Here is a 26,773-nt window from a genome sequence, read left to right on the forward strand (position 1 = left end):
CCTTTGTCCATTCGTCACCGCGCACCCCGGTTCCACACAGAAGGTACCAAGAAGGAACAGCACTCCAGTCCGGAGCCCTGCCCCAGGCCCTACTCCTCCCCCTCCCCCAGAAAAGCCCATCTATTCCCAAGCGCGCTCCCCAGAACCTCGGAGCACGGCCCCCTTTCCCCCCACCCCGCCCCGCCCCTCCCGGTTCCCAGGACCCACCCAGCGGCTCGCCGCGGAGACCCGAGCGCACGCGGATGTAGGCGCGCACATGCGCACCCGCCCTCGGACCCGCCCCCTGGCGACGCGGGGCGTCCCTAACGACCGGCGCGGCTGCGCGGTGGGCCTGCAGGAAGGGGAGCGTCCGGCCTCGAGAGTGGGTGAGGTGAGCCCGGGAAGACAGCTCAAGCCCGGGCCTCCCTTATGGGGCTGAACTCCCCCTGCCCCCGCTCCCGCCTGGCTGAGATTGGCTTGGCTCTGAGCCCCGTCTGTCCCCACAGGAGACTCCCCACCCCACCCATTTGAGGCGGGACCCTTGCTTCTCCGCTAAGGTCACTGCATATTGGCCCAGAGGTTTAAGGTCTGCCAGTAAAGGGGTGCGGGGTTGGGGGGGGGGGCACCACGAGAAGGAGGAAGGAGAGTGTGGGGCATCGGGTAGGTCGTGGAGGAGAGCAGTCCTGAGCCCCGGAGGAGCCGCAGGCTTCTCAGAAAGACGGACTCCCATTCCCAGCTCCTGCAGGCTGCAGTCCCTCCTACAGGTCCAGAAGCTTCAGTACCTCCCTTCCTCCCTCCCTCCCACAGCACGGCTGGTTTCCCTTGGTTACTAAGGAGCCGCAAGGGCCTCCTCACCCCTGGCAAGTTGGGGGAGGGACTCGCTGGCCTTTGGAGCTGAGCTTCCCTGCAGGAGTGTCTGAGCCCAAGGCAGGAGTAAGGGGTGAGGAATGAATACTCTGGAGCCCTTTTTAAGACAACAGACCCAAGTGGTCAGGAGTTGGGAGAAGGGCCAAGCCCAGGGGTGTGATAAGTGTGCCATCTCACTGGGGCCAATCACCAAGCATGCTGGGCCCAGGCTCCATCACAGAACTTTGCTGTCCTTCTTTTGTGATTTCACAAACTAAGAATTCCCAAGTGGGAATTTGGGAGGCATATGGCCGGAGGTAGGGTCTGATGGAGGCATGAAAGAGATCAGGAAAGTAAGACAAAAGCCCAGGGCCCCTGAGGACAGATGCCCAGGGAGGGGTCTCCTCTGGGATCCTAAAGTGAAGGAGAAGCTGGCTGAGAAGTCAGAGGAAGCACAGAGGGAGAAGTGGGTAGAGGATATAACCCATCTAGCCGAGCCAGCCCAGAAGGTAGTGTCCAAGGGGCACAGAGATGCTTCGGCTCCTCAGTTAAGAGGAAGGCAGGTAAAAAAAAAAAAAAAAAAAGAGGAAGGCAGGTGAGAATGAGGACCAGGGATGTGATGAGCAGGAAGGGGAGAGAGTTCTCCCCCAGCCTCTTCAACTTTCCCCTTCAGGCAGTGGGGAGAACCGTCTGGCTACAGTGGTTAGATTTAACTGGAGACTTGAGAAGAATAGAGAAGGTTTGAGACGTCCGAGAGGAGGGAATGTGCTAGAGATTCAGGCACTGAGTCCCAGGTCTATGAGCAATATCAAGGGCCCAATGTGAGCCATGGAGCAGGAAAGTGCAGCTCTACAGAATGTTCTTGGGTCCCTAGAGGCCTCATGCTGAAGGATTCAGGCGACGGTCCAGTTCTGTGGAAGGGCCTCATGTCTGGCAGTGACTTAGGGGGTGAGGGAGTCTGGGCTGTTTAGGCCAGCATCTAAAGGGTTACCCCAGGCTTCACACTGGTGACAGGATGAGAAGCGCCCATGAGCTGCAGAAAATAGGAGGCCCGCTGGAAAAGTGCCATGAACAACTGAATCTGGACAGTTTAGGAAGCAATCCCAACAGCTTATTATTTCTATGCTTTTGTGCATGGAAGTGACAGAGAGCTTTGAATGGGTATCAGCTGAAACTTTAGGTCTCCCACTTACTAGCTATGTGATGCTTAGCAAGCTACTTATGCTTTCTAAGCTTGTTTCCCCATTTGTGCAATGGAGATAATAGTGTCATAATAGCAGGAATAGTCCTCAATTGAAGGAAGATTGAATGAACATACCTAGGTAAGTCATGTCACATCTTCATCACAAATCTAACACATATTTTGAAGGGTGGCTCTGGGCCCAGCATGACATGAATCCTCTTACACACATCAGCTCCTTTAAAATCTTCTGGATAATCTTAGGAAGTAGACACTACTAATTTCTACCCCCATTTTACAGATAAAGAAATGGAGGCTTAGTAGGGTGAAATGACTTCCCCAAGGCCTCACAGATGCTCCGGGGTAGAGTGGAGATTGGCCTTAATGCAGTATAATTCCTAAGTCCTTACCAGCTGCCTCCTGCTGTGCAAATGCTTTGAGAGCCTAAAACTCCATAAATCATAGCTGTGTATAGGCAAGATATGGTTCCCAGGACACTTGTCCAGCAGATGCAAGCCATCAAAAACAAGGCCAAGCTGGCCGAACTAGGGCATGTTGTCACTTAATATTACCTGTGCTTGGGCACATAGAGAATAGACTTTTACACCCAACCCTTTGAGTTATGGCCTGAATGTGATTTTAGGACCCTGGGCCCTGGTCCTAAGGACACAGAACAGAGAGCTGGTTGGGAGAGGATTGACCTTTCTACAGGGATTGTGGTCCTGTGTGGGGTTAGGCTGGATGATGGCTGGAGACACAGCATTGTAAAGCCCAACAGGCCTGTGAAACCTGTGCCAGGAAATGAAAGGTCACAGGACATGTCCCCACCTTCCCCATCCTAGAGTAAGCTGTGCATTTCAATAGGGGCACCAGGTGGTGGCACAAGAAGTGATCACTCCCCATGGCCCTGACTTTCTCTCTGGAATATGAGAAAAGAGAAGGATCAGAGTGTTCAACACACTTTCAGTCTTCATACTCTGGGATTCTCTGTCTACCCCATAGGTTCCCTAGGGAGAAAAGCTCCAAAGAGGAAAGTGGGTGCCATTTCTGGAGCTGTCCTCCTCAGGCCCTTAGGAGCTGTCGGGGTGCCTTTGGGCCCCTCACTAATGGGTGTCTATCCACCCCCCAGGCTTCCAGGAAAAATAATGCCACCTGCTACCACCCTCAGCTGCAGACTGGTGATGCCTGTGAAGTAGGTGGAGTTATCTCAGGTCCCCTGACTTATTCTCCTATGGGCCCTCCACCCGTGGTGATGTGTTCTCCTTGCCCTCTTCCTAACTTGACTTTTTGGATCTGAAATTCATTCACACAGAGGTGTGGATGCCTGATAAGAGGGGAGATATCGATATAGATAGATAGATATAGATATAGATATAGATATAGATATAGATATAGATATAGATATAGATAGATAAATGTATATGTTATGAACCAGTAATTTCCGTAGTAGGGTGCCAATGTCTCGTTGCTTTCCTGGCCTGGGGAGGCCTTTTCTGACAGGCTCTCTTTGCCTAAAGATAGGAGCCCAGCCTCCCAGGAAGCAGGGACATGCCTTCCTCTTTCCTGGGGAAGGGTGGAAAATGTGGGGAGGGGACGCACCCAGCAAACTGTGGAAGAGCAGTGCCCTGTGGTGACAGAGAGGTGACCGTGGGCCCAGCCCTCCTAGGTGTCCTAGGACCAGTCATTTCTCATCCCTAGCATGAAGATAAGAAGCCCTACCTCCACTGTAGAGTGGCTGTAAGACTCAAATGACAGCACAGCCCTGAAAGAAGTTGGTAACTGCTAATTACTGATATATCCTATGGCTGAAGAGATGAAAGGTGAGGCTGGAGGCCCAGGGTGATCAGGATAGGAAGGGGCCCCAGGAGTTAGGTGCCAGGCCCTGTGTATAATAAACCTGGGGGCCTCTGGCCCTTCTCAGCCACCCCATTGAACTATTTCATCTACTGATTTAGGATTTTTTTCCATCATTTCATTCACCAAATTGTGAGCCTACCCAAATGGTCAGGACCCTTTGGTCACAAATGGGCAGAAACTCAACTCAGCATCAGCAGAAGGGACCTATTAGAAGGCTGCCAAGGAGGTCTCAGAACCAGAGGAACTGCTGAGGAGCCTGGCAGTTCTGGGGGCCTCAGGGCCTCAGATAGGGTGCCAGGTGTTCTCTGTCCATCTCTCAATCCTGCTGGTCTCCTCCAGGCTTCATTCCCTCCTGCTGCAGACAGGTCTCCACATGAAGGGAAACAGCCTCCAGCAGCAGGAGATCCGTATCCTTCAAGGACATCCGTCCTTGTGTCTACCTCTGCTGCTGCTCCAACAAATCCCAGAAAGGACCCGGATTGGCTGGCATCAGGTGGCCAACTTTGAGCCAATCACCCTGACCAATATGGGACACTCCTATTGGCCAGAATCTGTTCTTAGAAGGGGGTGGGGCAGCTCAGAAAACCAGCTACCTCCTGTAAGGCAGACCTGACATGGGCTAGGGAGTAGGGAGAAAAAGGAGTTGGAAACAGTCCCTGGGCCTCAAGGAGCCCACAGCCTAGTGTGGGTGTGGGTGGAGGGTCATCAATCAGATCGTTGAAGGGACACAGTTACAGGGTCTGATAAAGGGAGGGGCTGTTTCGGAGGGAGGGGGGTGAGGACAAGAAAGGCTGGAAGGTTTCAGAGAGGAAGTGCTATTTAAACCCAGATTTGAGAAAACCAAGGACTGTCCGTTTCCTGGGCCGAGGCCGTGGGAAAGGCCTTCCAGGCAGAGAGAACTGTTTGAGCATAGGCCGGCAGCGTGAACTAGCCTGCAGAGTTCCAGGGGCAAACAGGAGTTTCTTTTAAACAGGATGTCCAGGCGCAGCCCTGTTTGGGGGGGGCGGGGGGGGGGGGAGGCTCAGCGGTTTAGTGCCACCTTCAGCCCAGGGCCTGATCCAGGAGACCCAGGATCGAGTCCCACGTCAGGCTCCCTGCATAGAGCCTGCTTCTCCCTCTGTCTCTCTGTCTCTCATGACTAAGTAAATACAATTTTTTTAAAAAATAAATAGGATGTCCAGTCACAGGGGCCTTCATTTTTTTTTTTTAAGATATTTATTTATTCATGAGAGACAGAGAAAGGTAGAGACATAGGCAGAGGGAGAAGCAGGCTCCCTGCAGGACTCGATCCCAGGACCCCAGGATCATGACCTGAGCCCAAGGCAGACGCTCAATCACTGAGCCTCCCAGGTGCCCTGGGTCTTCTCTACTGAGTTCAGGAAGCCGAGCTGTAGCGAGTGGCCATGGCAGCCTCGGGAGGGAAGGCTAGTTATGAGGACCATGCTGACGGCCAGCGCCAGGTGCTGAGCAGCTAGAGCTGGGATCCAGGCCAGCAGGCCCCTTCCCTTGTCTTCTCCCGCAAGGGTTTTTTTTTTTTTCCAAGATTTTATTTATTTATTCATGAGAGACATAGAGAGAGAGGCAGAGACAAGGGCACAGGGAGAAGCAGGCTCCCCGCAGAGAGCCTCATGTGGGACTCAATCCCCGGGCAGGGATCATGCCCTGAGCCAAAGACAGACACTCAACTGCTGAGCCACCCAGGCATCCTCCTCCCCACCCCCAAGTTAAGGGACAGGAGGGCCGCTGGGATGGGAAGTGGAATTGGCAGGATTCAAAATAAACCAGATATGGGGGGCCTGGTGCCCCTGGCCAGGTAGGGAGCCAGGAGGAGGAGAGGCTTGGGAGAGACTCTGAGTTCTCCAGAGTGCAGAAGGCAGGCAGCAGGCATGAGTTTGGAGCTCAGAGGAGAGGTGAGAGCTGCAACCATCTCCAGGAGCCTGGCAGGGCAGGCGGCAGTCCCCAGAGGAGCTGCAGCTCGTGAGGGGTGGGCAGGGTGACCCAGAGCCTACAAACAGACTTCAGGAATGATCAGAGAGGTGGGAGGAGAGCCAAGAGAGTGGTGGCCTCACAGTGGGTGAGAAGGGGGGGCGGGTCAGGTTCACCGCCTGCTCCTGCACAGGGAGGGGCCCTGCTTTATGTCATCTTTTTTTTTTTTTTTTTTGTCTTTATTTGAACTGCAGTTAGTTAACATATGGCAGTTACCAGAGGGGAGGTGGGGGATAGGTTGTACAGGTGATGGGGAAAGTGAAAACTATCACCTCTTAATTTTTTATGAGGTTAATGGTTTCAACATTGTCCTTTCAAATGACATCAGACCTAGTGGTATGGAGGTTTCTGTAAACATAGTTGTTGCAGGATCAGCATTATAGGGGCTCTTTTTGATACCCGCCCGAGTCCCTGGAGCACTAGGAGGGATGCCCTGCCTCTTCCTTCTGAGGAGGTGGCTGGGGCCCAGGAGACTGCCCCAGGGTGGGTCCTGCAGGGTCAGGCCCACAAAGGGACTGCAGGCTCTAAACTGCAGCATGAAAGATGCAGATCAGACTTTAGGAAGAGACGTCGGATCCTAAGGCAATGAAGCCCTAGATAGTGGAACCAGTGCCAGGCAGCCTGTTCCAGAGGGCGGCCAGTCTGGCCCCAGGTCGGGTTTCCCGGACATCTGGCCTCCCAGGAGGAAGGAGAGGAAAGCAGCCTACCTGGATGGTGAGGCTGGGCAGAGAAATGCCCGGAGTCGGCTCCAGGGCAACACTAACCAGAAATCTGGGGTTCCTTCCACCCCCCACCAAGCCGGGTCCTGCTCCCTTGGGCATGGCCCACAGCGTGTCTTGGGAATACATCTGGGCCCAAAGGGCATGCCGGAATGTTTTCGGCCAGAACTCTGGAGAGAACTTTTGGCAGGAGCCCTAGGAGACCAGATGCAGAGCTGGCAGGAGCAGGCCTGGCCCTTTGGCTCTTTCCTCCTTGTGCCCAGACTGCCAGGCCCCTCCATCCTATCCAGCCCCAAACACCACCACTGCTACCTTGCCCTTCGCCTCTCCCCTGGAGATAGGGAAGGGCCACTCCAGGATTCCATCCCATCTCAGGTCAGCACTCAGAGGTGGCACTCTAAGCTACTCCCAGCCTAAGACCCCTGTCCCCCATCCTCCACAGCCCCCCACACCCCCAATACTCTTTTCAGATATTATCTCGTCTCCACAACCCCCTGCAGATAAGGAAAGTTGTATGGATAAGGAAACTGAAGCTCAGATAGGTTAAGTAAATTGGCCAAGGTCACACAGCAAGTCACTGGCAAAACCAGAAATGCAAAGTCATCTGGCACCTCCAAGCAGCATCCCCTCCCAGCCACGCCCTCTGAGGGGCTATTAGTCAAATGCACCAGCTGGTTATTCCATCAATCTGGACACAATCTGTTTGTGCCTCTGCATTTGATTTGCATAAGGGTGTCACAAATACATAGATGTCTTCCCTACACTGCCCCTGCCCCCACCCCCTGCCCCCGCCTTTCTCGCCCCCACCTCCCCACACACGCAGCCAGGCTCTTCCTCCTTGAGATGCCTGGTGGACTGGGGAGCACCATCTGGTCCTCTCCATCTGCCAAGGACACCTATGCTGGTTCAGAGTGTTCCTTCCCACCGGCCACTACACAGTGCACCGAGTCACAGAGCAAATCTGAGGGGAAACTGCCCAGAGGAGGAGCTCTGTGTGGAGTGGCCCCATTTCAGCCTGCAGCCTCAGGGCACCTGCAGCAAGCGTGCACAAATGGACAAATGCGGAGGAGGGTCCCCAGCCCCAGATACATCCTCTGTCTTCTGTCTCCAGCCCCAGATTTAGCTGCTTTTTTGCCTCCCACGCCTTCCCCGCTGCCGTCTGGAATGCAGGGCTTCTGGGAGAACTAGGAAGACTGGATCAGATGGGCGTGGGGGGGTGGTGCAAGCCAAAGCTCTCAGAGGGGAAGAGGGAAGGTACCGGCCCCCTGGACAGAGCCTGGGTCCAGTTCGCCTCTCCCTCCTCTCAGCCTACACTATCCAAAACAGTAGCCACTGGCCACACATGGCTATTGAGCTATCCGATTTGGAAGGCTTAGTATGCAAAAAGGTATGTAAAATATCGCATTAATAATTTTTATAAGAACGCCTGGGTGGCTCAGTGGTGGAGTGTCTGCCTTCCGCTCAGGGCGTGATCCCAGGATCTGGGATCAAGTCCCGCATCAGGCTCCTTGCAAGGAGCCTGCTTCTTCTTCTGCCTGTGTCTCTGCCTCTCTCTGTGTATCTGTCATGAATAAATAAAATCTTTTTTAAACATAATTTTTATATTGATTACATATTTCAATGATAATATTAGACATATTGGGTTAAACATGAAACTAATTTCACCCATTTCTCTTGATTATTTTTTATTTTATTTTATTTTACTACATTTTAAATAGTATATGTGGCCTACATTTTGACATGTATCTCATTTCTACTTGGCAGTGCTGTTCTCAACCCCATCCTCCTGGTCAGGCAGTGCTGTTCTATAAAATACTTAACCCCAGGAGCTGTTTTGAACTAAATGGCTCCTTTTTTAAAGATTTTATTTATTTATTCATGAGAGACACACAAAAAAGAGAGGCAGAGACACAGGCAGACAGAGAAGCAGGCTCCATGCAGGGAACCCGATGCGGAACTTGATCCCAATGCTCCAGGATCACGCCCTGAGCTGAACGCAGATGTGCTCAACCGCTGAACCACCCAGGCGTCCCAAACTAAATGGTTCTTTTTTTTTTTTTTTTAATGGTTCTTTATTATACTTCGAGCGTTTGGCAATATGCATCTAGACCTCTCACCTTCAGAGGGGCAGTACAATGTAGGGTTCAGAGAATTAACTTGAGTGGCACCTGGCTGTCTCCGTCAGTAGAGCATGTAACTCTTGGTCTCCGGGTTGTGAGCTCAGGCCCGATGTTGGCTGTAGAGATTATTTAAAATCTTTAAAGAAAACAATGAACTTGATAGACTGAGTTTAAATCCATCCTTGTTATTTATAAGCTGTGTGACATGGGGCAAGTCAATTAGCCTCTCTGTGTTTTGGGTTCACATCAGAAAAATGGGAAAAATAAAAATGCCTATTTCAAAAAGGCTTTTGTGAGGATTAAATTGGTTAACATGCATAAAGAACTTTTTTTTTAATTTTTATTTATTTATGATAGTCACACAGAGAGAGAGAGAGAGAGGCAGAGACACAGGCAGAGGGAGAAGCAGGCTCCATGCACCAGGAGCCCGACGTGGGATTCGATCCAGAGTCTCCAGGACAGCGTCCTGGGCCAAAGGCAGGCGCTAAACCGCTGTGCCACCCAGGGATCCCCATAAAGAACTTTTTTTAAAAAGTGTCCAGGAAAAAAAAAAAAAAGTGTCCAGGAGCGCCTGGGTGGCACAGTCGGTTGAGCATCTGACTCTTGGTTTTGGCTCAGGTCATGACCTCAGGGTTGTAGGATGGAGCTCCATACCAGGCTCCACACTTAGTGGGGGTGTCTGCTTGAGATTCTCTCTCTCTTCCCCTCTGCCTCTACCCTGCCCATTCTTGGACATTCTCTCTCTCTCTCTCTCTCTCATTCTCAGAAATCTTTTTTAAAATACATAAATAAGCGTCCAACATATATTAATTACTTCTGATTTCTGTATAGATATTATTATCCAAAATGTCGGCCTGCTCTTTGCTATAGTTGCATGTGTCGTAGTATACTATGCCTCTTTAGATGCATTATTTTATTCACTTCTCCCACTCCTCTTATAAGTAACTGTCCTCTTCATTTTGTAGAGGAGGCATATGAAACTAGAAGAGATTCAGTAACTTGCCCAAGGCCACACAGCTAACCAGTAGGATTTTTACCTGGATCTGCTCTACTCCAGAGATGGACCCTTAAGAACCACTGTGTGCTACCTCTCTTGCTAAATGCCCACTGAAACGCTCCAAAGTTAAGATCTCCACCCCTCCTCTCCCTCCAGGTTCCCATGGGCACCAAGAACCTGCCAGTCTGAGAGACTCCTCGTTGCAAGGCCATCACCAAGGGGCTACCTGCCCCTAGGCTGCCAGTCCACAGCATGCAGGAAACCCTAGTGACACCAACACTGTCAGTCCTCAGCCGATCCTCAATCACCATGCAGGACAGGTCCTCCACCGCAGGCCAAGCTTCAAGCACAGGTCCCCAGCCCTCAAGACCCTCAGTCATCCCACCCCCCAGCAAGTCCAAGGGCTGGAAATCCGGGGCCAATGTACGTCGGATGCGCAGGATCATAGCTGAGGACCCTGAGTGGTCACTGGCCATCGTGCCCCTCCTCACAGAGCTCTGCATTCAGCACATTGTTGAGAACTTCCAGAGTGAGTCTGTCCCTGCCCTGGGCAGGAGGTTTCAAAAGGCCAGGAGTAGGGTAGGATGGGTGGGGACTGCCTGCCCAGAGGCAAAACCTCAAAGGCTGGGTCTTGGGGCAGCCCCTGCCCTCCTGCACTGGGTCCTCATCCCCAGTAAACACTGCCCTTACCCTTTGGAACCAGAATGGTTTCTCCCACTGTCTCTACTTCCAGGGTCCACCAGATTCCCATCCACACTGTGCACTGCCTGTCTATGCCCTCTCCTCATCTTTCCCACTCTCTCCAGCAAAACCCAGCCCAAATCATATTTACCAAACACCTCCTCCAGAAAGCCCTCCCTGGTTGACCATCCTCCACTCTCTTGGAGCCTTCCACAGTGCACATAGGTTCTTGGTTTGTTCTGTACTTTGTGCTCTGTAAATGGTTATCCTTTTCAAAGATGAGTTCCCAGCCTCTCCTACTGGTTGGGGCTGTGAGGACAGGATCATCATTTATCTGTAGCACGTACCACCACCTGACCTACAGTATATTCTCCTGACTTATTTACTGTCTGCCTCCTCTCCTAAGAAGGAGTGGCTTCCACCGTCTTCCTCACTCTTGCTTGTACCCTCAGCACTTAGTGTCTTGGAGCACAGTAGATGTTCAAATATATTTGTTCTGTTTTGTTTTGAAATTAATGAATCAAATCATTTGGGAATCTCTGGGCTCAGGATTATCTCCTACATCAGACTAAGTAATACCTGAGGGCTAGACCTGAGATTCTTGTTCAGACTGGGAGCTCCCTGGAACCAGACAGGAAGATGTCCACCTTCAGGCAGGGAACATCCCAATGCCAGGGGCTACGTCTCTATCCTCAGACTAAGCATCCCTGATAGTAAAGGCTGCCCGCCCCCTCTCAGGCTGGGGCTCCCTGAGGGCCGCGGAAGGTCTTCCATTTGCTTGGGTGCCCCCAGGCAGGACCAGCCCAGGGTACCACGTTGTGGTATCCCCACCACTGTGACTCCTGCTTTCCCTCCTGTTCTCAAAGACAACCCTATCCTGAAGCAGCTGCTTCCAGAGCACCAGCAGAAGGTCCTGAACCACTTGTCACCCGACCTGCCGCTGACCGTGACCGCCAACCTGATCGACGACGAGAACTACTGGCGCCGTTGCTGCATGCAGCGCTGGCCCGTGTGCCACGTGGCCAGGCACGGAGGCAGCTGGAAGCGCCTGTTCTTCGAGCGGCACCTGGAAAACCTGATAAAGCACTTCATCCCGAGCACCACAGACCCCGCGGTGATCCTCGACCTGCTGCCATTCTGCAGGAACTACGTGCGCAGGCTCCGCGTGGATCAGTTCCTTCCGCCCGTGCAGCTCCCACTCCAGCCGTGGAACGGGGAGCTGTCCGACTCGGGCAGCGAGGCCGAGATGGAGCAGCCCACCGGGGACCACTACCAACTGCGGGACCTGGTAGCTGGCCTGAGCCACCTGGAGGAGCTGGACCTGGTGTATGGGGTCAAGGACTGCGGCATGAACTTCGAGTGGAACCTCTTCCTCTTCACCTATCAGGACTGCCACTCCCTGGCGGCCACCATCAAGGCATGCCACACCCTCAAGGTACCAGGCGGCCGGGCCTTCCTCTATGTCCCATTCTCCCCTCCTCTTCCTGCTCTTCCTCCTCCTCCTCCATCCCCATCATCTCCCATTTCCTTCTCATTCACTGACCAAGTGAATGCACCCTGCACCAAGCTGGATTCTGGGGATGCAGAGTCGAACAAGGCACTGCTCTCCCAGTTCTCAAGCCACTTACTCATCCAAGGAACATCTGCACTCTGGGCCCTATCCTTGGTGCTGAAGATTCAACAATGAGCAAAATTAATACCATTTGTGGCCTCTGGAGCTAGCAGTCTGGTGGGATAAAAGGCACTCATCAGCAATCATGTAAATGTAAAATTACAACTAGGCTAGGAATGCTAGATTTAGCAAATAAAAATACAAGACATCCAGTTAAATTTGAAACTCAAATACTCGACAGATAATTTTTCAGTAAAGTATGTCCCACGTATTCTGATTGGAAGAGGGAAAGCCTGCCAAAAAGTCAGAGAAAGAGGAAACGGGGGAGACATGGCCTCAAGTCACAGAGCGGAGGGACGGGTGAATCTCAAGAAAAGGAGCAAGCAGCAATGGAGTGGGGTGATGCTGAGGACCAAATTTAGCAAACTCAGAGGTCACAGAGCCGGAACTGTCAGTGGAGTGCCAGGAACAGGGGCCAGATTGGAGTGGTTTATGGAGAGAGTGGGAAGTGAGGAAACAGGATGGCTGTGATCAGCTTATTCAAGAACTTGGCTGTGAAGGGTATGAAGGGGAAATCAGTAATATGAAGGGTTTAGGTTTTCTTAAAAAGATATTTGCATGGGTTTAAAACCAGTATAAAGTTCCACTGGACAGCAACAAAGCGATGAGTCCAGGAGAAAGGCATAGGTTCATTTACCAAGGAAGGTTCTTGAGAAGGCAGGGAGGGTAGAATTGAGAACTGAGGTGGGGCAGTTGGCTCTGGGCAGAGGAGAGAGGATGTGGTGGGTAGCAGTGGGCTCGTGTTTGGTATTAGGAAAATGAAGGGTTCCCATTCAATGGCCAGGGAGGCAGGAGGAAACTGAAGTGCTGAAAGGAGGCTGTAGGGTGGCTCCCTGAAGTTTGAGAAGGCTGGAGAAGGTTGAAATCATTGTTATAGAGTAAGAGAGAATATGTTGTCCAGAGAAACAGGGCTAAATTGGCACACAGCATTGAGGGTCTGAGGGTGGTTCCAGAGATACCAACCAGAACTGTCATGTGACATTTTCCGTTACATCAATTGCTTGGGCACAGATAGGCAGAAAACAGAGTGGGGTTGATCCATGGTTGGAGCTTTGCCAGATAGGTACAATGAAATGATAAGAGACACAAGAGGCTCTAAGCTGGCTAAGGGAGACATAAAGAAAGCAGGGGAATGAAGAATGGGAAGAGGGTGGAGAGGCCCCGTGGAAGAGGGAGGAGTGGAAGGTTAGAAGGAGAGGGTTAGGACTCCCATCTCCAGGATTCCCCATGCTAGTCCTACCCCATTCTTTTGTCTTTTCTCTCCATCCTTCCATTCCCCATCTCTCATCCTGCTTCTTTCCCTGGCCTCTCCATCCAAGAGTTCCTCTCCTGGCCATCAAACAGGAGTTGGGGCATCAAATAGACCTGGATTTGAACCTACCTCTGGGACTTGATCACTGTGACTGTGTGACCCTGAGCAAATGACCTGTCCACCCTCAGCCTTCATTTTCTATCTGCAAAGTAGAAAGAACTCATTCTACCTGCCTGGGGGTTAGAGAGTCAGAGATAATTGTTATGATAACACTCTAGCAGCATGCCTACCGCATAGTAATTTGTCAATAAATGGTAGGCTTTCCTTCTACTGCCTGCCACCAGTTCCGCACTGCTCTGCCACGCGGGGAAGCCCTGCCCTGGCCAGGGCCAGTTGGATGGCCAACACCAGATAAGCAGAACCTCGGGCCTCCCTGTGGCCTGCTCCTCTACCTGCAGAAGGTAGCTGGGCAGGCAGGCAGGCAGATTCTCCCTGGCTGCCAGGTGCTGCATACTTTCTACCTGCCCACAGACCTTCAGGCTGACCCGAAGCAAGGTGGACGATGACAAGGCACGCATACTAATTCGCAGCCTCCTGGATCACCCAGCCCTTGAGGAGCTGGACCTATCACACAACCTCATCGGGGACCGGGGTGCACGTGCCGCGGCCAAGCTGCTAAGCCACAGCCACCTCCGTGTGCTCACCCTGGCCAACAACCAGGTGCGTGCGCCTGGTGCCCAGTCACTGGCTCACGCCCTAGCACACAACACCAACCTCATTTCCCTCAACCTGCGCCTCAACTGCATCGAAGATGAGGGTGGCCAGGCACTTGCCCATGCCTTACAGACCAACAAGTGCCTCACAACCCTGCACCTCGGGGGCAATGAACTCTCTGAGCCCACCGCCACCCTCCTCTCCCAGGTGCTCACTGTCAACACCACGCTCACCAGCATCAACCTGTCCTGCAATCACATCGGGCTGGTAAGCTGTACCTTCTGGGGCTGGCAGAGCCAAGAAGAGCCCCGTAGCCTTGGGGGGTGAGTGTGGGAATCCAACTACCTTGAGGAACTTCCAGAGTAATTGTTAAGACCACAGACTTTACCCAGTTCTAATCCCAGCTCTGCCATTTTGCACTCGGTTAAATTATTTAACGTTTTGGGCCACCATGTCCTCATCTGTAAAATGGAGATAATAATAGAATCTACTTCTACGTGTTGTTACTGGGAGGATTAAATGAGTTATAAAGCAGTTAACATTGGAGGCACTGGCTAGGACCTCAGGATCGCTAGCTATTACTATTATTCAGCTTTATAGCCTATGCCAGGCACTATTCCTTTATTCCTACAGTTATCTAGTAGAATGTGTATTCTTTTCTTTTTTTTGAAGATTTTATTTTTAAGTAATCTTTACACCCAACATGGGGCTCAAACTTACAACCTCAAGATAAAATGTTGCATGCTCTATGGACTGAGCCAGCCAGGCACCTCTAATAAAATATGAACTCTTTTTTTTAAAGATTTATTTATTTATTTGAGAGAGAGAGAGAGAAGAGGGATGAGGGAGGGGCAGAGAGAGAGGGAGAGAGAATCTCAAGCAGACTCCATGCTCAGTGTAGAGCTTGACATAGGGCTCAATCTCACAACCCTGAGATCATGACCTGAACCAAAACCAAGAGTGGGACACTTAACTGACTGAACCACCCAGGTGCCCCTAGAATGTGTATTCTTAACCCCACTTTACAGATGGAAAATTGAGTCTCAGAGGGGTTAATGCATCCAGTCGGTAGAGAATGTCAGTGCTGTGATTCAAATCCAGGACTGGGTACTCCTGGGAGGCTCACTTGGTTAAGCGTCTGCCTTCAGCTCAGGTCATGATCCCAGGGTCCTAGGATCAAGCCCCACATCAGGCTCCCTGCTCAGTGGGGAACCTGCTTCTCCCTCTGCCTGCCATTCCCTCTGCTCATGTTCTCTCTCTCTTTTATTTATTTTAAATAAAATCTTAAAAAAAAAAAACAGGGCTGGTTGAAAACCAGATTTGTTTATTTGGGGTACCTGGGAGGCTGAATCAGTTAACTGTCTACCTTTGGCTCTAGTCATGATCTCAGAGTCCTGGGATCAAGCCCAGCATCGGGGTTCCCTGCTCAGTGGGGAACCTGCTTCTTCCTCTCCCTCTGCCCCTCCCCCCCATTGGTGCTCACACACTCTCTCTCTCTCTCAAATAAATGAAATATTTTCAAAAATATTTATTTGAGGGAGAGAGAGAGAAAAAATGCAACAAGGGACAGAGGGAGAGAGAGAATCTCAAGCAGACTCCCTGCTGAGTGTGGAACCTGATGCAGGGCTGGATCTCTGAACCCCGAGATCATGACCTGAACAGAAAACAAGAGTTGGATGCTTAACCAACTGAGTCACCCAGATGCCCCACCTGGGTCTTTTCTGATAGACAATGTCTCTCATTTTCTTGAGCAAGTGTCAAAACAAGAAATGCAATTTACATGAACACCTAGTGAACAGACCTATCAATATAGCATCAGTGAAATGTACTTTCACTGCTTGTGACACATGCTAATAGTTTCCTTTATATTCTATTCTGCTTCATTTTTAAAAAATGCATCTGTAACCCATTAAACTGACTTTGCACCACACTATTGGGTCACAACCATAGAACACAACCATTCTACCTCCCACATAAAAAATTGTTCACATCAGGTGTAGCCCACCCAACAAGGGGCTGGAGCTTGGAGCTATGAGGACTAGTGAGGGGGACCCTCCATGTGTTCCCTCCATGTTGGCACCCTGTACCAAACCTCCCCAGAGAACAGTCTTGCTCACACACACACACCGTCTCCCAACAGAGTGCTCTTGGCCACAAGTAACAGAAAACCGATCCAGGAAGTGGCCTAAACAAGAGGAATATTCAATACGTCCCATAATCAGAAGCCCCAGGGTAGAGGATCTTCGGAGGTGGTAAATTCACTCGCTCAGTGGTGCCATCTGCTCTGCCCACCCAGCCACTTGGCGGTGTCCTCCCAGGTGCTTCTCTCAGGTCCCAAGATGGCTGCTGCATGTCACTTGGGGCCATGCTCAGAGACAGGAAAAGGGAGAGCACCCCTCTCTCTTGTTCTCTTTTCAGAGTGAGAACAACTTCCCAGAAACCACTTCCTCCATCCTTCCTCCTCAGATGTCATTAGCCAGATCTGTCTCACCTACCCATGGTAGAATCAGAGGAGTGGAGTTACCATCATTATCACAGAACCATGTTTTTCAAATCATGAGGCTCAAAAATTCAGTTTAGTAGGTCTTGAGTACCATTTTTCTTATAGAATAGGATAGGATTGCATAGGACACATTAGCGTGCTGGACAAATAGGTTAACCGTTGTTTCGTGAAACTCTCATTCTAGTCACATCTTTATATAAATGTGTATGCACGTGTGCAATCCTAGGTAATGATATAAAACGACCCCTTCTCTTGTACTCCTCTCCCAGGACGGCGGGAAGCAGCTCCTGGAAGGCATGTCAGACAACAAGACCCTCCTGGAGTTTGACTTGCGCCTGTCAGATGTAGCCCAGGAGAGCGAGTACCTCATTGGCCAGGCCCTCTGTGCCAACCGGGAAGCCGCCCGCCAGCGGGCCTTGAATCCCAGCCACTTCATGTCACCAATCACTGCCAAGGGCCCTGAGAACCCTGTAGGATAAGGTTGGGGAACTGGGGGGCTGGGGCAGTGACAGGACCTGGGTCACTGTCCTAGCCCGATCTCTCATTTCATGTTCAATCATTCCTCCTATAGAATGTTACATGGGTCTAGAGGGAGGAGACAGAGACCATGGATATCCTTGCGGTGAGTGATCAAGTGTGATGCAGATGAGGATATGAGGTGGGGGAAGGGACTGGGATGGGGGAAAGAAGGGATATGAAGTGGGACCCATCCCTTGTACCCCTGGAAGAGGATGTTACCTGAAATGACTGACTTCTTCCAGGATTAGGGAAGGCAGAGAAGACCAAAAGCCAGTCCCTGCCCAGACTCTCCCGTGGAGGCCATCCATCTCCCTGCCCCCCCTCCCCACCATGTTCCTCTCTACTGAACAGGTCCTGGACTTCTTGACCTTCAAAGATGTGCATGCATGCACACACAGGGACACACACGCACGCGCGCGCGCACACACACACACACACACACACACACAGGGTCTTTCTCTCCTCTGGTGACTGCAGAGCTTTGCCTGGCTCTTCCACCCTCACCCCTGCCGATGCTCCCTATTACTTGACGCTGCTAAAGTGATCCCGTTCTACAGGCCATTCCATCCCCTCATTCTAACCTGCGCCCCCTCAACCTGGAAAGGGGAAAACAGAGGTGACAGGAGAGACTCAGACCCACTGCCCCCACCAGGGAACTTCTGCTGGGAGGAGGAGGAGGGCGTGGGGGAGGTGCCACACTGGGGAGGGAAGTCAGTGAGTCATCTGCAACTTTATTATCCACCAGTTTGATTTGTACAATCTTTGCGCTTGGAAATCCACGACAGAAAGGCCACAGTGTGATGCACCCAATTGACAGATACTGTCTTCTCCCCAGCCAGGCCCAGCCCACCCCACAAGCCCTTGTTCCCAGCACAAAAGGAGCCTTCCGGGTGCCCTCCATGAGTCCCTGTCCTTCTGCGGCTGCCCACAGGAGCCACATCAGCCCACGGGGCCACAAGAGGACCTGATAGATCCAGGCTGAGCCTTGTCCTCCATCCTCCTCCCACTGAGAGACCCAGAGCCTCCAGAACTGTGGTCTTTCCAAAGGATGGGTCATGGGGCTGCAGCCACAGCCTGGGGGTGCCTGTTTTCAGGGACTCCTTCCAACAAGCAGCGCAGAGCAGAGCACCAAAGGGGGCTTGGGAGTGACTGCACTTGTGTGCCTGTCTGGGCAACCTGAAGTCTGTCTTGTGCCTGACACCCTCTGACAGTTCTGGAGTGCAAACGTGTAGATGTGAGGGTGTGTGTGAGTGTGTGTACATAGCCACAGCTGCTAGCAGAGGTTCTAATTAGAGAAACAAGAACATTCAGTGTAAAGTTTAATTTTAGAGATTAATTAATTTTCTGGTTTTCGTTTTCCCTGGCAATCAATAAAGCTACCAAGAAAATAGACCAAAGAATTGGTTTCTCTCTAAGTCTGTGCATGTGTGGAAGGTGAGGCCGTCTGTGTTAAGACCTAGGCAGACACAGTCAATACAGGCAAAAATAATAATAGCCCCCCCCCCTCGCCCTGTCCCCTCCTCCTAGCTCAGGTTCTGTGTCAGGAATGGACCTGAGAGAGAAGGAGCGGAGTCCCTCCCTCCTTGGAGTCGTGAAGTGGCTGGGCTGCCTTCACACAAGAGCACGACATCCAGGTGCCAGCTGGCGGAGAACCGGGGCCTGCGGCCACAGCTCACCACCTGTACCTCACAGATGTCCATTCAAAAAGAGAGGTGCTCCAAATGCCAGGCCCCCAAGGAGCACAGACTCAGGGGCCAGGCAGGTTTCGTGCTGGCAGGCAGGTGGCCACCGCTGCCCAGGGAAACCTAGTGGGCAGCCATTCCCTCTGGCCCAAGCCACCCCTTCCCTGGCCTCCTCTGCCTTTCCCACTCTGCCATCGCCACAGGGAAAGTAAAGCTCAACCCCAATGGGCCATGGGCCATGGTGTCCCCACAGTCTGTACCTCCTAAGCCCCCCAGGAAAGGGGGAAGGAAAGCCAGAGAAGATGTTGCATAGGTGGCAGTCATGCCCTTGGCAGGTGTAGTCCTGGCTAGGCTGAAGGAGGATGGGCGAGGAGGCTGAAGGAGGGGAAGGAGGAGCTCTGAAGGCTCAGGCAAAGTGAGGAGCATCAGGGATGAGCGATGTTGGCGGCCCAAGGGTGATCCTCTCCAGCTTGAAATGTGAGCTCAATCCCTGGGCACTGAGTCTGCTGGGAAAACTTTAGCCAGGGGAGTTGAGAGGGCAGGGGGTTGGTTGTACACAGACATGCACACTGAAGCGCATCAGGGTGGGAGTGGTCGGGGAGAAAAGGCGGTGTCAGAGCTTTACGAGAACAGGACGTGGGGCCAGTGCCCTTGGGTGGTGGCAGGGTGCCCCTTTGAAGACCCTGGGATACACTGCAGGGCTTCAGCTCATGGGATAGGGAAGGACACCGGGGTCAGGCAAGATTTGGAGAATTCCTGCCTCGGACCCTGCCACTGGAATTGAGTATTTCTCCAGTTGGGGCTTGTGAGCACATTCTCAGCCCTGCAGAGGTAATGTGTGGGGACAACGGCTCTTCACACCACCTCCCACAAGTCTGGGGAAGGCAAGAGTCGCCCCAGACAACCCCCCACCTTTGGAAGTCCTTTCTGTCTCCCTCTGCTGCCCTCTCCTCTTTTGACTCCCACCGGCGGCGAGAGCTCCCCTTTGTCACCCAGGTCTGTCTCTCCCTCTTTCCACCCATTCACCATGACCAGCTTTAATGAAGGTGCCCTGGGGAGTATCGCACCCCCCTCTGAAGGGCGAGCCCTCCCAGAGCCCGGGTTAGGTCGCTGCTGCCGGGAGGCTGCAGAGTTCAGAGACAGGATTGAGACACATCCCCTCATTTTGCCTCCCTCCCCCCTGGGCAACTGCTCCTTGGGGCCAGAGAGCAAGAGGGAAGGGAGCAGAGTGACGGCTGTGGTGTGAGCACAGTCCCTCCAGGACCCACACTCGAGGGACCCAGCAAGATAAACAGCGGTGGAGGGAGGGGCAGAAAGGAAACCCCGATGTTTGGGGCCAGCGCCAAGAAGAGAATAGCAACATTTGCACGGTTTTGAGCTGGAGCATCGAGGCTGACATCTGGCTCCGGCCTCAGACCCACTGAATTCATTAGCTGGTTGGAAGCCAGCCCTGGTGTTCCCCAAACCACCACCCCTCCGCAGAGAGAGAGGCCCCGGTGGGGCCAGGCAGCGGTGGAAGGAAAGCTCCAATCTCCCTTCCCCGCGCCTCGCAACCTCCCCAGCTGCACAGCGAAGGCCTCGCCCTGGAGACGGGCCCCACGCGGTGCCACAGAACAGTCGCCACTAACAGAAGATCCATTGAAAGGCTGGACGGGAAATCTCGAGTGTGCGTGTAGGAAAGGGAGGCGCCCCCTGGAAACGCAGGGGCGGGGCTGGCAGAGCCCACCGGGGCGGGGGGGGGGGGGGAGGGGTGCTCCGGAGCCGCCACTCCCCTTCCCAGCCGTCGCCGTCGCCGTCCTCTTTCTGTTCAGGAAAGGCGGGGGTCCGGAGCCCACGGGGTCCGCCCCGCGCGCCCCCTCGCCGCCCGCTCCCCGCGCCGTGCCCAGCACAGCCCCAGTCAGCATCACGACTCCCCCCGCTGCGCGCGAGGAGCACAGTCTGGCGGGGGGCGGGAGGGAGGCCGGCGGGCCTGGCCGGGCCGGGCCGAGGTCACAGTGAGGTCTCTACGCAGGAGCCGTGGCGGTGCAGCGGCCGGTGGCTGTGGCCCAGGCACCCCTCTTGCCGGTGCACGATGAGCACCGGGAAGTAGAGGGCGTCGTGGTAGGGCGGCGGCGGCCCGGCCTCCTCCTCCTCGTCGTCGTCCTCGTCGTCCCCCATGCTGGCCTGGCTCGACAGGCGCGTCTGCTCGGTGGGGCAGCTCGCCTCGTTGACGCTCCCGCTCCGGCTGCGCCACAGGCAGCTGCGCCGCGAGCCGTAGAGGCGGCCGAGCGAGAAGCGGCTGCCCCCGCAGCCCGGGCCGCCCCCGGGCCCCGGGCCGGCCCGCGGGCTGGCGCAGATGCTGAGCGCGCTGCGCGAGAAGATGGACGAGCTGCTGACGGCGCGCTGGCAGTGCTCGCAGCTGCGCCGGTAGGGGGCCACGCCCGCCGCGCCCGGGCCGCCCACCCCGCCGTAGCGGCACGCCGGCCCGTAGCCGCCGCCCGCCGCCCCCGCGCAGCGCGCCCCCAGCCCCGCCAGGTCCATGAGCACCGCCTCCGAGTAGCTGGGCACCAGCTGCTGGTTGGAGCGGATGTGCCACTCGAGCTCCGTGCTGTCCACCGTGTTGACCCGCGGCAGGCGGTGCGTGAGCGGCGGCAGCAGCTCGTCGCTGGGGCTCAGGCCGCCGCCCGCGCTGCTCGCCGAGCCCGGGCCCTCCAGGCCGAAGAGCTTCTCCACGTGGTAGTGCGCGTAGGCCGTGCGGTACTCGGCCAGCACGCGCAGCGGCCACGACAGCGTGAGCAGCGCCGCGGCCCAGAAGGCCGACGAGCAGGCGTACCACGGCGGCCGCGCTGGGTCCGGGAAGGCCACCATGAACTCGCGGAAGTCCACGTTCTTGAGGTGCATGCCCTCGCGCGCCTCCATGTAGTCGTCCAGGCCCTCGTTCTCGGCGAAGAAGCGCGCGCGCTGGCACAGGTAGGCGTTCTCGGCCTCCACGCTGGCGAAGCTGAAGCACTTGGTGAAGCGCAGGCGCGTGGCCGGCGCGCCCTCCAGCCCCACCAGCGCCTTGGACACGTCGCGGACGCCGCAGCGCGCGTAGTCGAACTCGGCCTCGGCCACGTGCGTGTTGACGCGCTCATGGTAGACCTGCGGCGCCGGGGAGGGCGGCGGGAGTCGCTTCTGCAGGCTCACCCTCGTCCGCCCCTTCGCCGCGCCTGCTGCCCGCGCAAACCCTAAGAGCCTGCCTGCCCCGCCTTAGAGGCCGCTCGGCCCAGCCGGGCAGGAGCTCAGTTAGCATCTGCCCCACAGAGCACGGCGGCCGAGCGTCAGCATCAGGCCTGAGGACGGGCGGGAACTCGAACTCGGACCTACCGGGGTGCCTGCTGATTGCAGTTAAGCGCTGCTCCGCGGGTGGGGGGGCGGGGGGCGGTCAGGCGCTGGCCGTGAATCGGGCTTGCCCGACCTTTTCGCCCTGTCTCCCGTGCCCTCCGCTGCCCCTTCTTCCCTTTTACGAGTGTTCCCAGAGGGGCCGAGGAGCACCCTGTCGAGACCACCTTCGTCTCGCCTTTGTCTCTGGTCTGCCCATTCCCACCTTAGCTCTCTCCCAGCCCCCTACCTGATGCTCACAGGCCCCAGGCTTCTGTTCCCCCATCCCAATCCGGAGAAAATGTCCTCTTCTTCCAAGGCTCGAGTAATGCCTGAGTTTCACGGGTCCGGGAAGTGCTCGTTGGCCCCCGCCCCCATCTCTCCGTGGGGCCTCCCATGCCTACCTCCATCCCTTTGCCAGAAGGCTCCCACCTTTGGGAGCCTTGAACTTGGGACCTGGGGACCTGGGTTTGAATCTAGCACTACCACTGAGGAGCTGCGGACCTTGAGCAAGTCATTGAGCTTAGGATTCCTTACCTGTGAAAGAGGACCTGAAAGCAGCCGCCTCACTGAACAGGTGAGAGCATGCTGTGAGATAGTGCATGTGAAGCCTTCTCCAACCATTAAGCACTAAGCAGTATACACCACCCTGGAGCCACACTGCCTGGGTTCAAATACACCACATACTGTTGGTTTGACTCTGGGCAGGGTACTTAACCTCTCAAGGCCTCAGTTTCCTCATCTGTAAAATGTGGACAGTAGTTACCTACCTCACAGGGTGGTTATGGGGGTTAAAAGAAATGACCTGGCATTTATAATGTATGTAGGGCAGAGCCTGGCTGCGAGTGTTCCCTGTTACTATTATGGTTGTTATTGCCCTCCTGCTTCCATGTCCACAAGAGCTCAGTGTTGCCTGTGCTCCTCCCCCTGGGGACAGTCAGTGAGGGTCCCCGCGCCCCCCCCCTCCCATCTGGACTGACCTGTGCTCCCCTCCAGCCCCTCACCTGGGTGGTGGTGTAGGCGTCTCCATTGCGGTATCGGGTGACCTGGCGGGTGCGGCGGACATAGTGGTAGCTGATGGCCTTCCACCAGATACAGGGCGTGGCCTGCTGCATGCGGCCCACACGCTCCCGCACGCTGCTCACATCAACACGGTGCTGCAGCTCATGGCGGGCTTGGCAATGCCAACACTCCACCAGGTAGACGGCGTACAGCATGAGCAGGAAGGCCAGGGGGATGTAGACATAGCCGTTGGAGCAGGGGCTGTCGTGGTACATGAGGCTGTTGCCCTGGTAGGCGCTGCTGAAGGTGAGGCGGGTCACCGTGGTTACGTGGCACCAGGCCACAGCCCCCAGACAGCCGTACATGAGCAGCGAGAGCAGCAGGCACTTCCAGTGGGACTCACGGCAGAGGGACTTGGTGAAAGAGGGCTGGATGGGACGCTGCTGCTCGGACGGGCAGAGGAAGGTCCGAGATAAATGGGGAGTGAGATGGAGTGGCAGGACCCAGCACAGAGATGGATGGAGGGGTGAAAGCCAGCGGCAGAGATGACAGGCAGACAGGGATGTGAAGAGAAAAGGTAAGACCGAGATGGAAGCCGAGGACCAAAGACAAAGGCAGAAATGACCCAGAGTGAGCCATGGGGACAGGAAAAGAGAACAGAATGCCAGTATAGGGAAGTACACAGAGAGAGAGAGATACCCCAAAAGGCAGAGAGGGATCAGAGCCAGAGATGGAGGGAGGAGGCCCAGGTGGCAGAGAAGACACAGATGGATAGGATGGCACCCAGAGAAACAGAGTCCAAAGACAGACATAAAGATGGCCATGGAACAGAAGAAGGTGTGGATGGGGAGACAGGAAGGACAGGCGTCAGCGAAGGCAGGTCCCCAGCCAGGATTCCTTCTAGGTGTTCCAGGAAAGTGGGCAGGGACCCACTGACCTCACCTTCCCACCTAACAGGTGGGGCCCTCATCTCTTCCCAATTTGAGCCTTGGGTTCTGGAGGAGCCAGTCCTCTTTGACCCATCCACCTCCCTGTCCCTCACAGACCATTAGTCTCATACCTCCTTTGGAGGGGAAGGTGGGCCCAGAAAACCCCAAGCTCTGACACTTTTTCCACATCTGGCCCTTAGGCCCCCTGTAAGTCTCCTTCCTGGACCCTAACATCCTTTCCCTATTCTAAAATGAGAGGGAAAGGACTGGTATCTCTGAGTAGAACGCAGTCCAGGAGGAGCTATCCAGAAGGGCAGAGGCAAGTGGCTGGGGAGTGGGGATGTGGGACCAGAGTAGGAGGGAAGGGAGGAAGATGTTTGCAGTCCAGTCATTTGTCAAAAGAAAATGATTCTTGGGGCTCTCTGGGGGCTGTTAAAGCACTCAGCCCATTCTTCCCCCCCTCCTTCCGTCACCCCAATGACTTGTTTACATGTCTAGACTGAGTGCTCCTGAGGGGAGGGTCTCACTCTGTGTGTCTACCATGGTTCTGGCACCCTGAAGCCACTTAATAAATGAGAATTGAGCTGGATTTCTTGTGGTGGGCTGTGCTTTCTCACTCCTCCTCCCTGCGGGTAGCTTTAGGAACCCCCTTCCCCCAACACACACACACACACACACATACCCCCTCCTGCTGAGATCCTGATTTCCTCCAGTTTCCCAGGCCTGACCTGGAGGCTAGCCAAGGAAAGGGAGAAAAGGGTGGAAAGGAAGGGCACAGTAACAGACAGCAGCCCTGGGCCTGGTGTGAAATGAGAGGAAAGATCTGGAAGTGCAGATAGGTAGGTGGGCTAGGCAATAGCACACAGCCTGTCCAAACAAGATTAGGGTACATGTACCTTTCCAGGAGCCTTGGCCTTGGAGTGTGTGCAGATGTGCATTTTTGTGTGCCCCCCTGAGTGTGCACTTGTCCCTCTGGGAGCACCTCTGAAAGGGTCTCTACCTGAAGGTCCGTCCCCGCCCATGTGCTTCTGCCGCTAGTGCAGTGTGTATGTGTGTGCACGAGTGTGCATGGGAGATGGGGGGGAGGGGAGCAGTGCTCCTGGTCTCTTCCTCAAACCTTTGTTTCCAGGTTAAGAGGACTGGAGAGTAGGGCCCCTAAATAGGGATATGCTTATTTCCAACACTCCGAAAGCTTCCTGGGCTCAGCCCCCCCCCCCCCCCCCCCCCCGGGGATTGGGGGAGAGAGGTACGCTCACACACTCCCGGTGACCCCGGGGGCGAGGAGTCGCCTCTGTATACATCTGACCTTCTTAGGACCCCAGATGAGGTACCACCACCACTTCCCCACGGTACCCTCCTGCCTCTGTAGCACCTATACGTCGCCCTTCCTGGCCTTCAGGATAGCGTCCCCTCCGCGAGCCAGGATTCCTGCCACCGTCCCCACCCGGTCCGCCCGGGGTCCGCGAGGCTCCGCCCCCAGGCCCCTCCCCCTGCCCGGGACCCCCGAGCCCCGCCCCCGGCGCAGCCCCTTCCCCGCCACCGCGGACAGCTCCGGCCGCCGGTGGGGGCATCGGCGCGGGACTGCGGCTGCGGCGGCCGGCTCGGGTGCGGGGCGCCGGCCGCGCTGCGGCGGAGCCGGCGGGGGCCGCGCGGCGGGGGGTGGGGGGCCAGGCTGCGGCCGCGCCGGGGAAGGGGCGCCGCGGGTTCTCACCTCCTCTCGGGCGGGGCCCTCGTCCGCCGCTGCCGCTGCCGCCGCCGCGGGCTCTTCCGGGACCCCGGGGCCGCCACCGCCGCCGCCGCCGCCGGCGCTCTCTCCCGCGGCCGAGCCAGGGGGGGACATGGCGTAGAGGGGGTGCGTCGAGCTCAGGGCTTCCCGGGGGGCTGCCGGGGGCCGAGGGCATCCTGCGCCGGCCCTGGGGAGGGGGCGGGAGGGGGCGGGGCCCTCGCTGCTCCCCACCCCCCGCCGGGGGGGAGGGGGCCTGGAAAGGGCACCGGGGTAGGGGGCTCGGGGCTGGGGGTGGGGAGGCGGGCTAGGGGGCCGGGCCGGGGGGGCCGGGGCCGGGGGCGGGTGTCACCTTGAGGCCCTCGCGGCGCCGCTCCGCCTCCCGCCCGCTCCCGCCGCCGCCTTTTGTCTGAGCCGAGCTGGAGCCAGCGCGCCCCCCCTCTTCCTCCCAGCGCTGGAGCCCCGCCCCCGGCCCCCCAAACTCCGCCTTCCCCAAGCCTACCTAATAGCCACCCCCCAAAGAGGAGAAGCAACAGGGGCTCCCCGCACCCCTTCCCCACTCCCAGCCCTGCTCACCGCACCACCCCCCATCCTGGGAAGATCTGTGCCGCAACTCCTCTCAGTCCCTACTCCGCGGAGGGGGCGCCAGCGGCTCAGCCAACATCCCTCCCCATCCCTGGTTCCGGCAAGTTCCTGGGGCCAAGGGTGGGGAGAGGAAATTGAACCTTGGAGAACCCCAGGGAAGATCCTTATTCCCAGTTGGGTGGTAATGGGTTAATGCAGGAGCCAGCCTTCAGAGGCCAGACTCCAAGTGAACAGGGACGGAATCTGGTGAAAGGGAAAAGGATTGGGCTAGATGTGAGAAAGGACTGGCAGAAGGCAGAGGGGAGGACCTTGGAACCAGGCTTCACAAAGCCATCTTCCTTCCCTAGAAGAACAGCCCCCAAAGAAGCAGTGAAGCATGTACATTGCCCTCGGCTGGAGATCAGGAGGCCTGAGTTCTAATTCTTAATCCTGGCTCTGCCATTAAGAGGTTGTGTGACCTTGGGCAAGTGCTTTCCCCTCTCTAAGCC

The 26,773-nt window shown here is 55.4% G+C and overlaps 2 protein-coding genes across 16 annotated transcripts; one reads left to right on the forward strand and one right to left on the reverse strand.

Moving 5' to 3' along the window:
- Positions 1-233: 233 nt before the first annotated feature.
- On the forward strand, positions 234-18,425 carry TCTE1 (t-complex-associated-testis-expressed 1). 14 transcript variants are annotated; one of them, XM_072832829.1, is made up of 9 exons: positions 329-370; positions 3,135-3,197; positions 3,704-3,825; positions 9,841-10,213; positions 11,232-11,800; positions 13,821-14,270; positions 16,776-16,800; positions 17,078-17,128; positions 17,865-18,425. In XM_072832829.1, the coding sequence occupies exons 4-9, from the start codon at positions 9,937-9,939 to the stop codon at positions 18,005-18,007; spliced, it is 1,515 nt and encodes a 504-aa protein (XP_072688930.1). In that variant the 5' UTR covers positions 329-370; positions 3,135-3,197; positions 3,704-3,825; positions 9,841-9,936; the 3' UTR covers positions 18,008-18,425. The 14 variants fall into 14 exon arrangements, with proteins under 14 accessions (XP_072688938.1, XP_072688939.1, XP_072688937.1 ...); XM_072832837.1 differs by lacking the exons at positions 3,135-3,197; positions 3,704-3,825 and having other exon boundaries at positions 234-370; positions 13,821-14,009; positions 14,211-14,270; XM_072832838.1 differs by lacking the exons at positions 3,135-3,197; positions 3,704-3,825 and having other exon boundaries at positions 234-370; positions 13,821-14,009; positions 14,211-14,270; positions 16,776-16,986; positions 17,861-17,949.
- On the reverse strand, positions 17,737-25,914 carry TMEM151B (transmembrane protein 151B). Of its 2 annotated transcripts, XM_072832824.1 has the most exons (3): positions 25,689-25,914; positions 23,051-23,491; positions 17,737-21,827 (listed from the first exon to the last, which is right to left on the reverse strand). In XM_072832824.1, exons 1-3 carry the CDS (start codon positions 25,815-25,817, stop codon positions 20,697-20,699), a joined length of 1,701 nt encoding a protein of 566 aa, XP_072688925.1. In that variant the 5' UTR covers positions 25,818-25,914; the 3' UTR covers positions 17,737-20,696. The 2 variants fall into 2 exon arrangements, with proteins under 2 accessions (XP_072688925.1, XP_072688924.1); XM_072832823.1 differs by lacking the exon at positions 25,689-25,914 and having other exon boundaries at positions 23,051-25,417.
- Between the last annotated feature and the right edge of the window lie 859 nt (positions 25,915-26,773).

The sequence above is a fragment of the Canis lupus genome, chromosome 7 (genome assembly GCF_048164855.1).
Source record: "Canis lupus baileyi chromosome 7, mCanLup2.hap1, whole genome shotgun sequence".
NCBI classification, from domain to species: domain Eukaryota; kingdom Metazoa; phylum Chordata; class Mammalia; order Carnivora; family Canidae; genus Canis; species Canis lupus.

Bases quoted from the DNA above. Each gene is read 5' to 3' on its own strand.
- TCTE1 (XM_072832825.1), top strand. From the start codon at position 9,937: ATGCAGGAAACCCTAGTGACACCAACACTGTCAGTCCTCAGCCGATCC. The intron at 10,214-11,231 runs GTGAGTCTGTCC...CTGTTCTCAAAG, and splicing joins CATTGTTGAGAACTTCCAGA to ACAACCCTATCCTGAAGCAG. The intron at 14,271-16,775 runs GTAAGCTGTACC...CTCCTCTCCCAG, and splicing joins CCTGCAATCACATCGGGCTG to GACGGCGGGAAGCAGCTCCT.
- TMEM151B (XM_072832823.1), bottom strand. From the start codon at position 23,872: ATGGCCATCTTTATGTCTGTCTTTGGACTCTGTTTCTCTGGGTGCCAT. The intron at 21,828-23,050 runs GTGAGGGGCTGG...CCGGCGCCGCAG, and splicing joins ACGCCTACACCACCACCCAG to GTCTACCATGAGCGCGTCAA.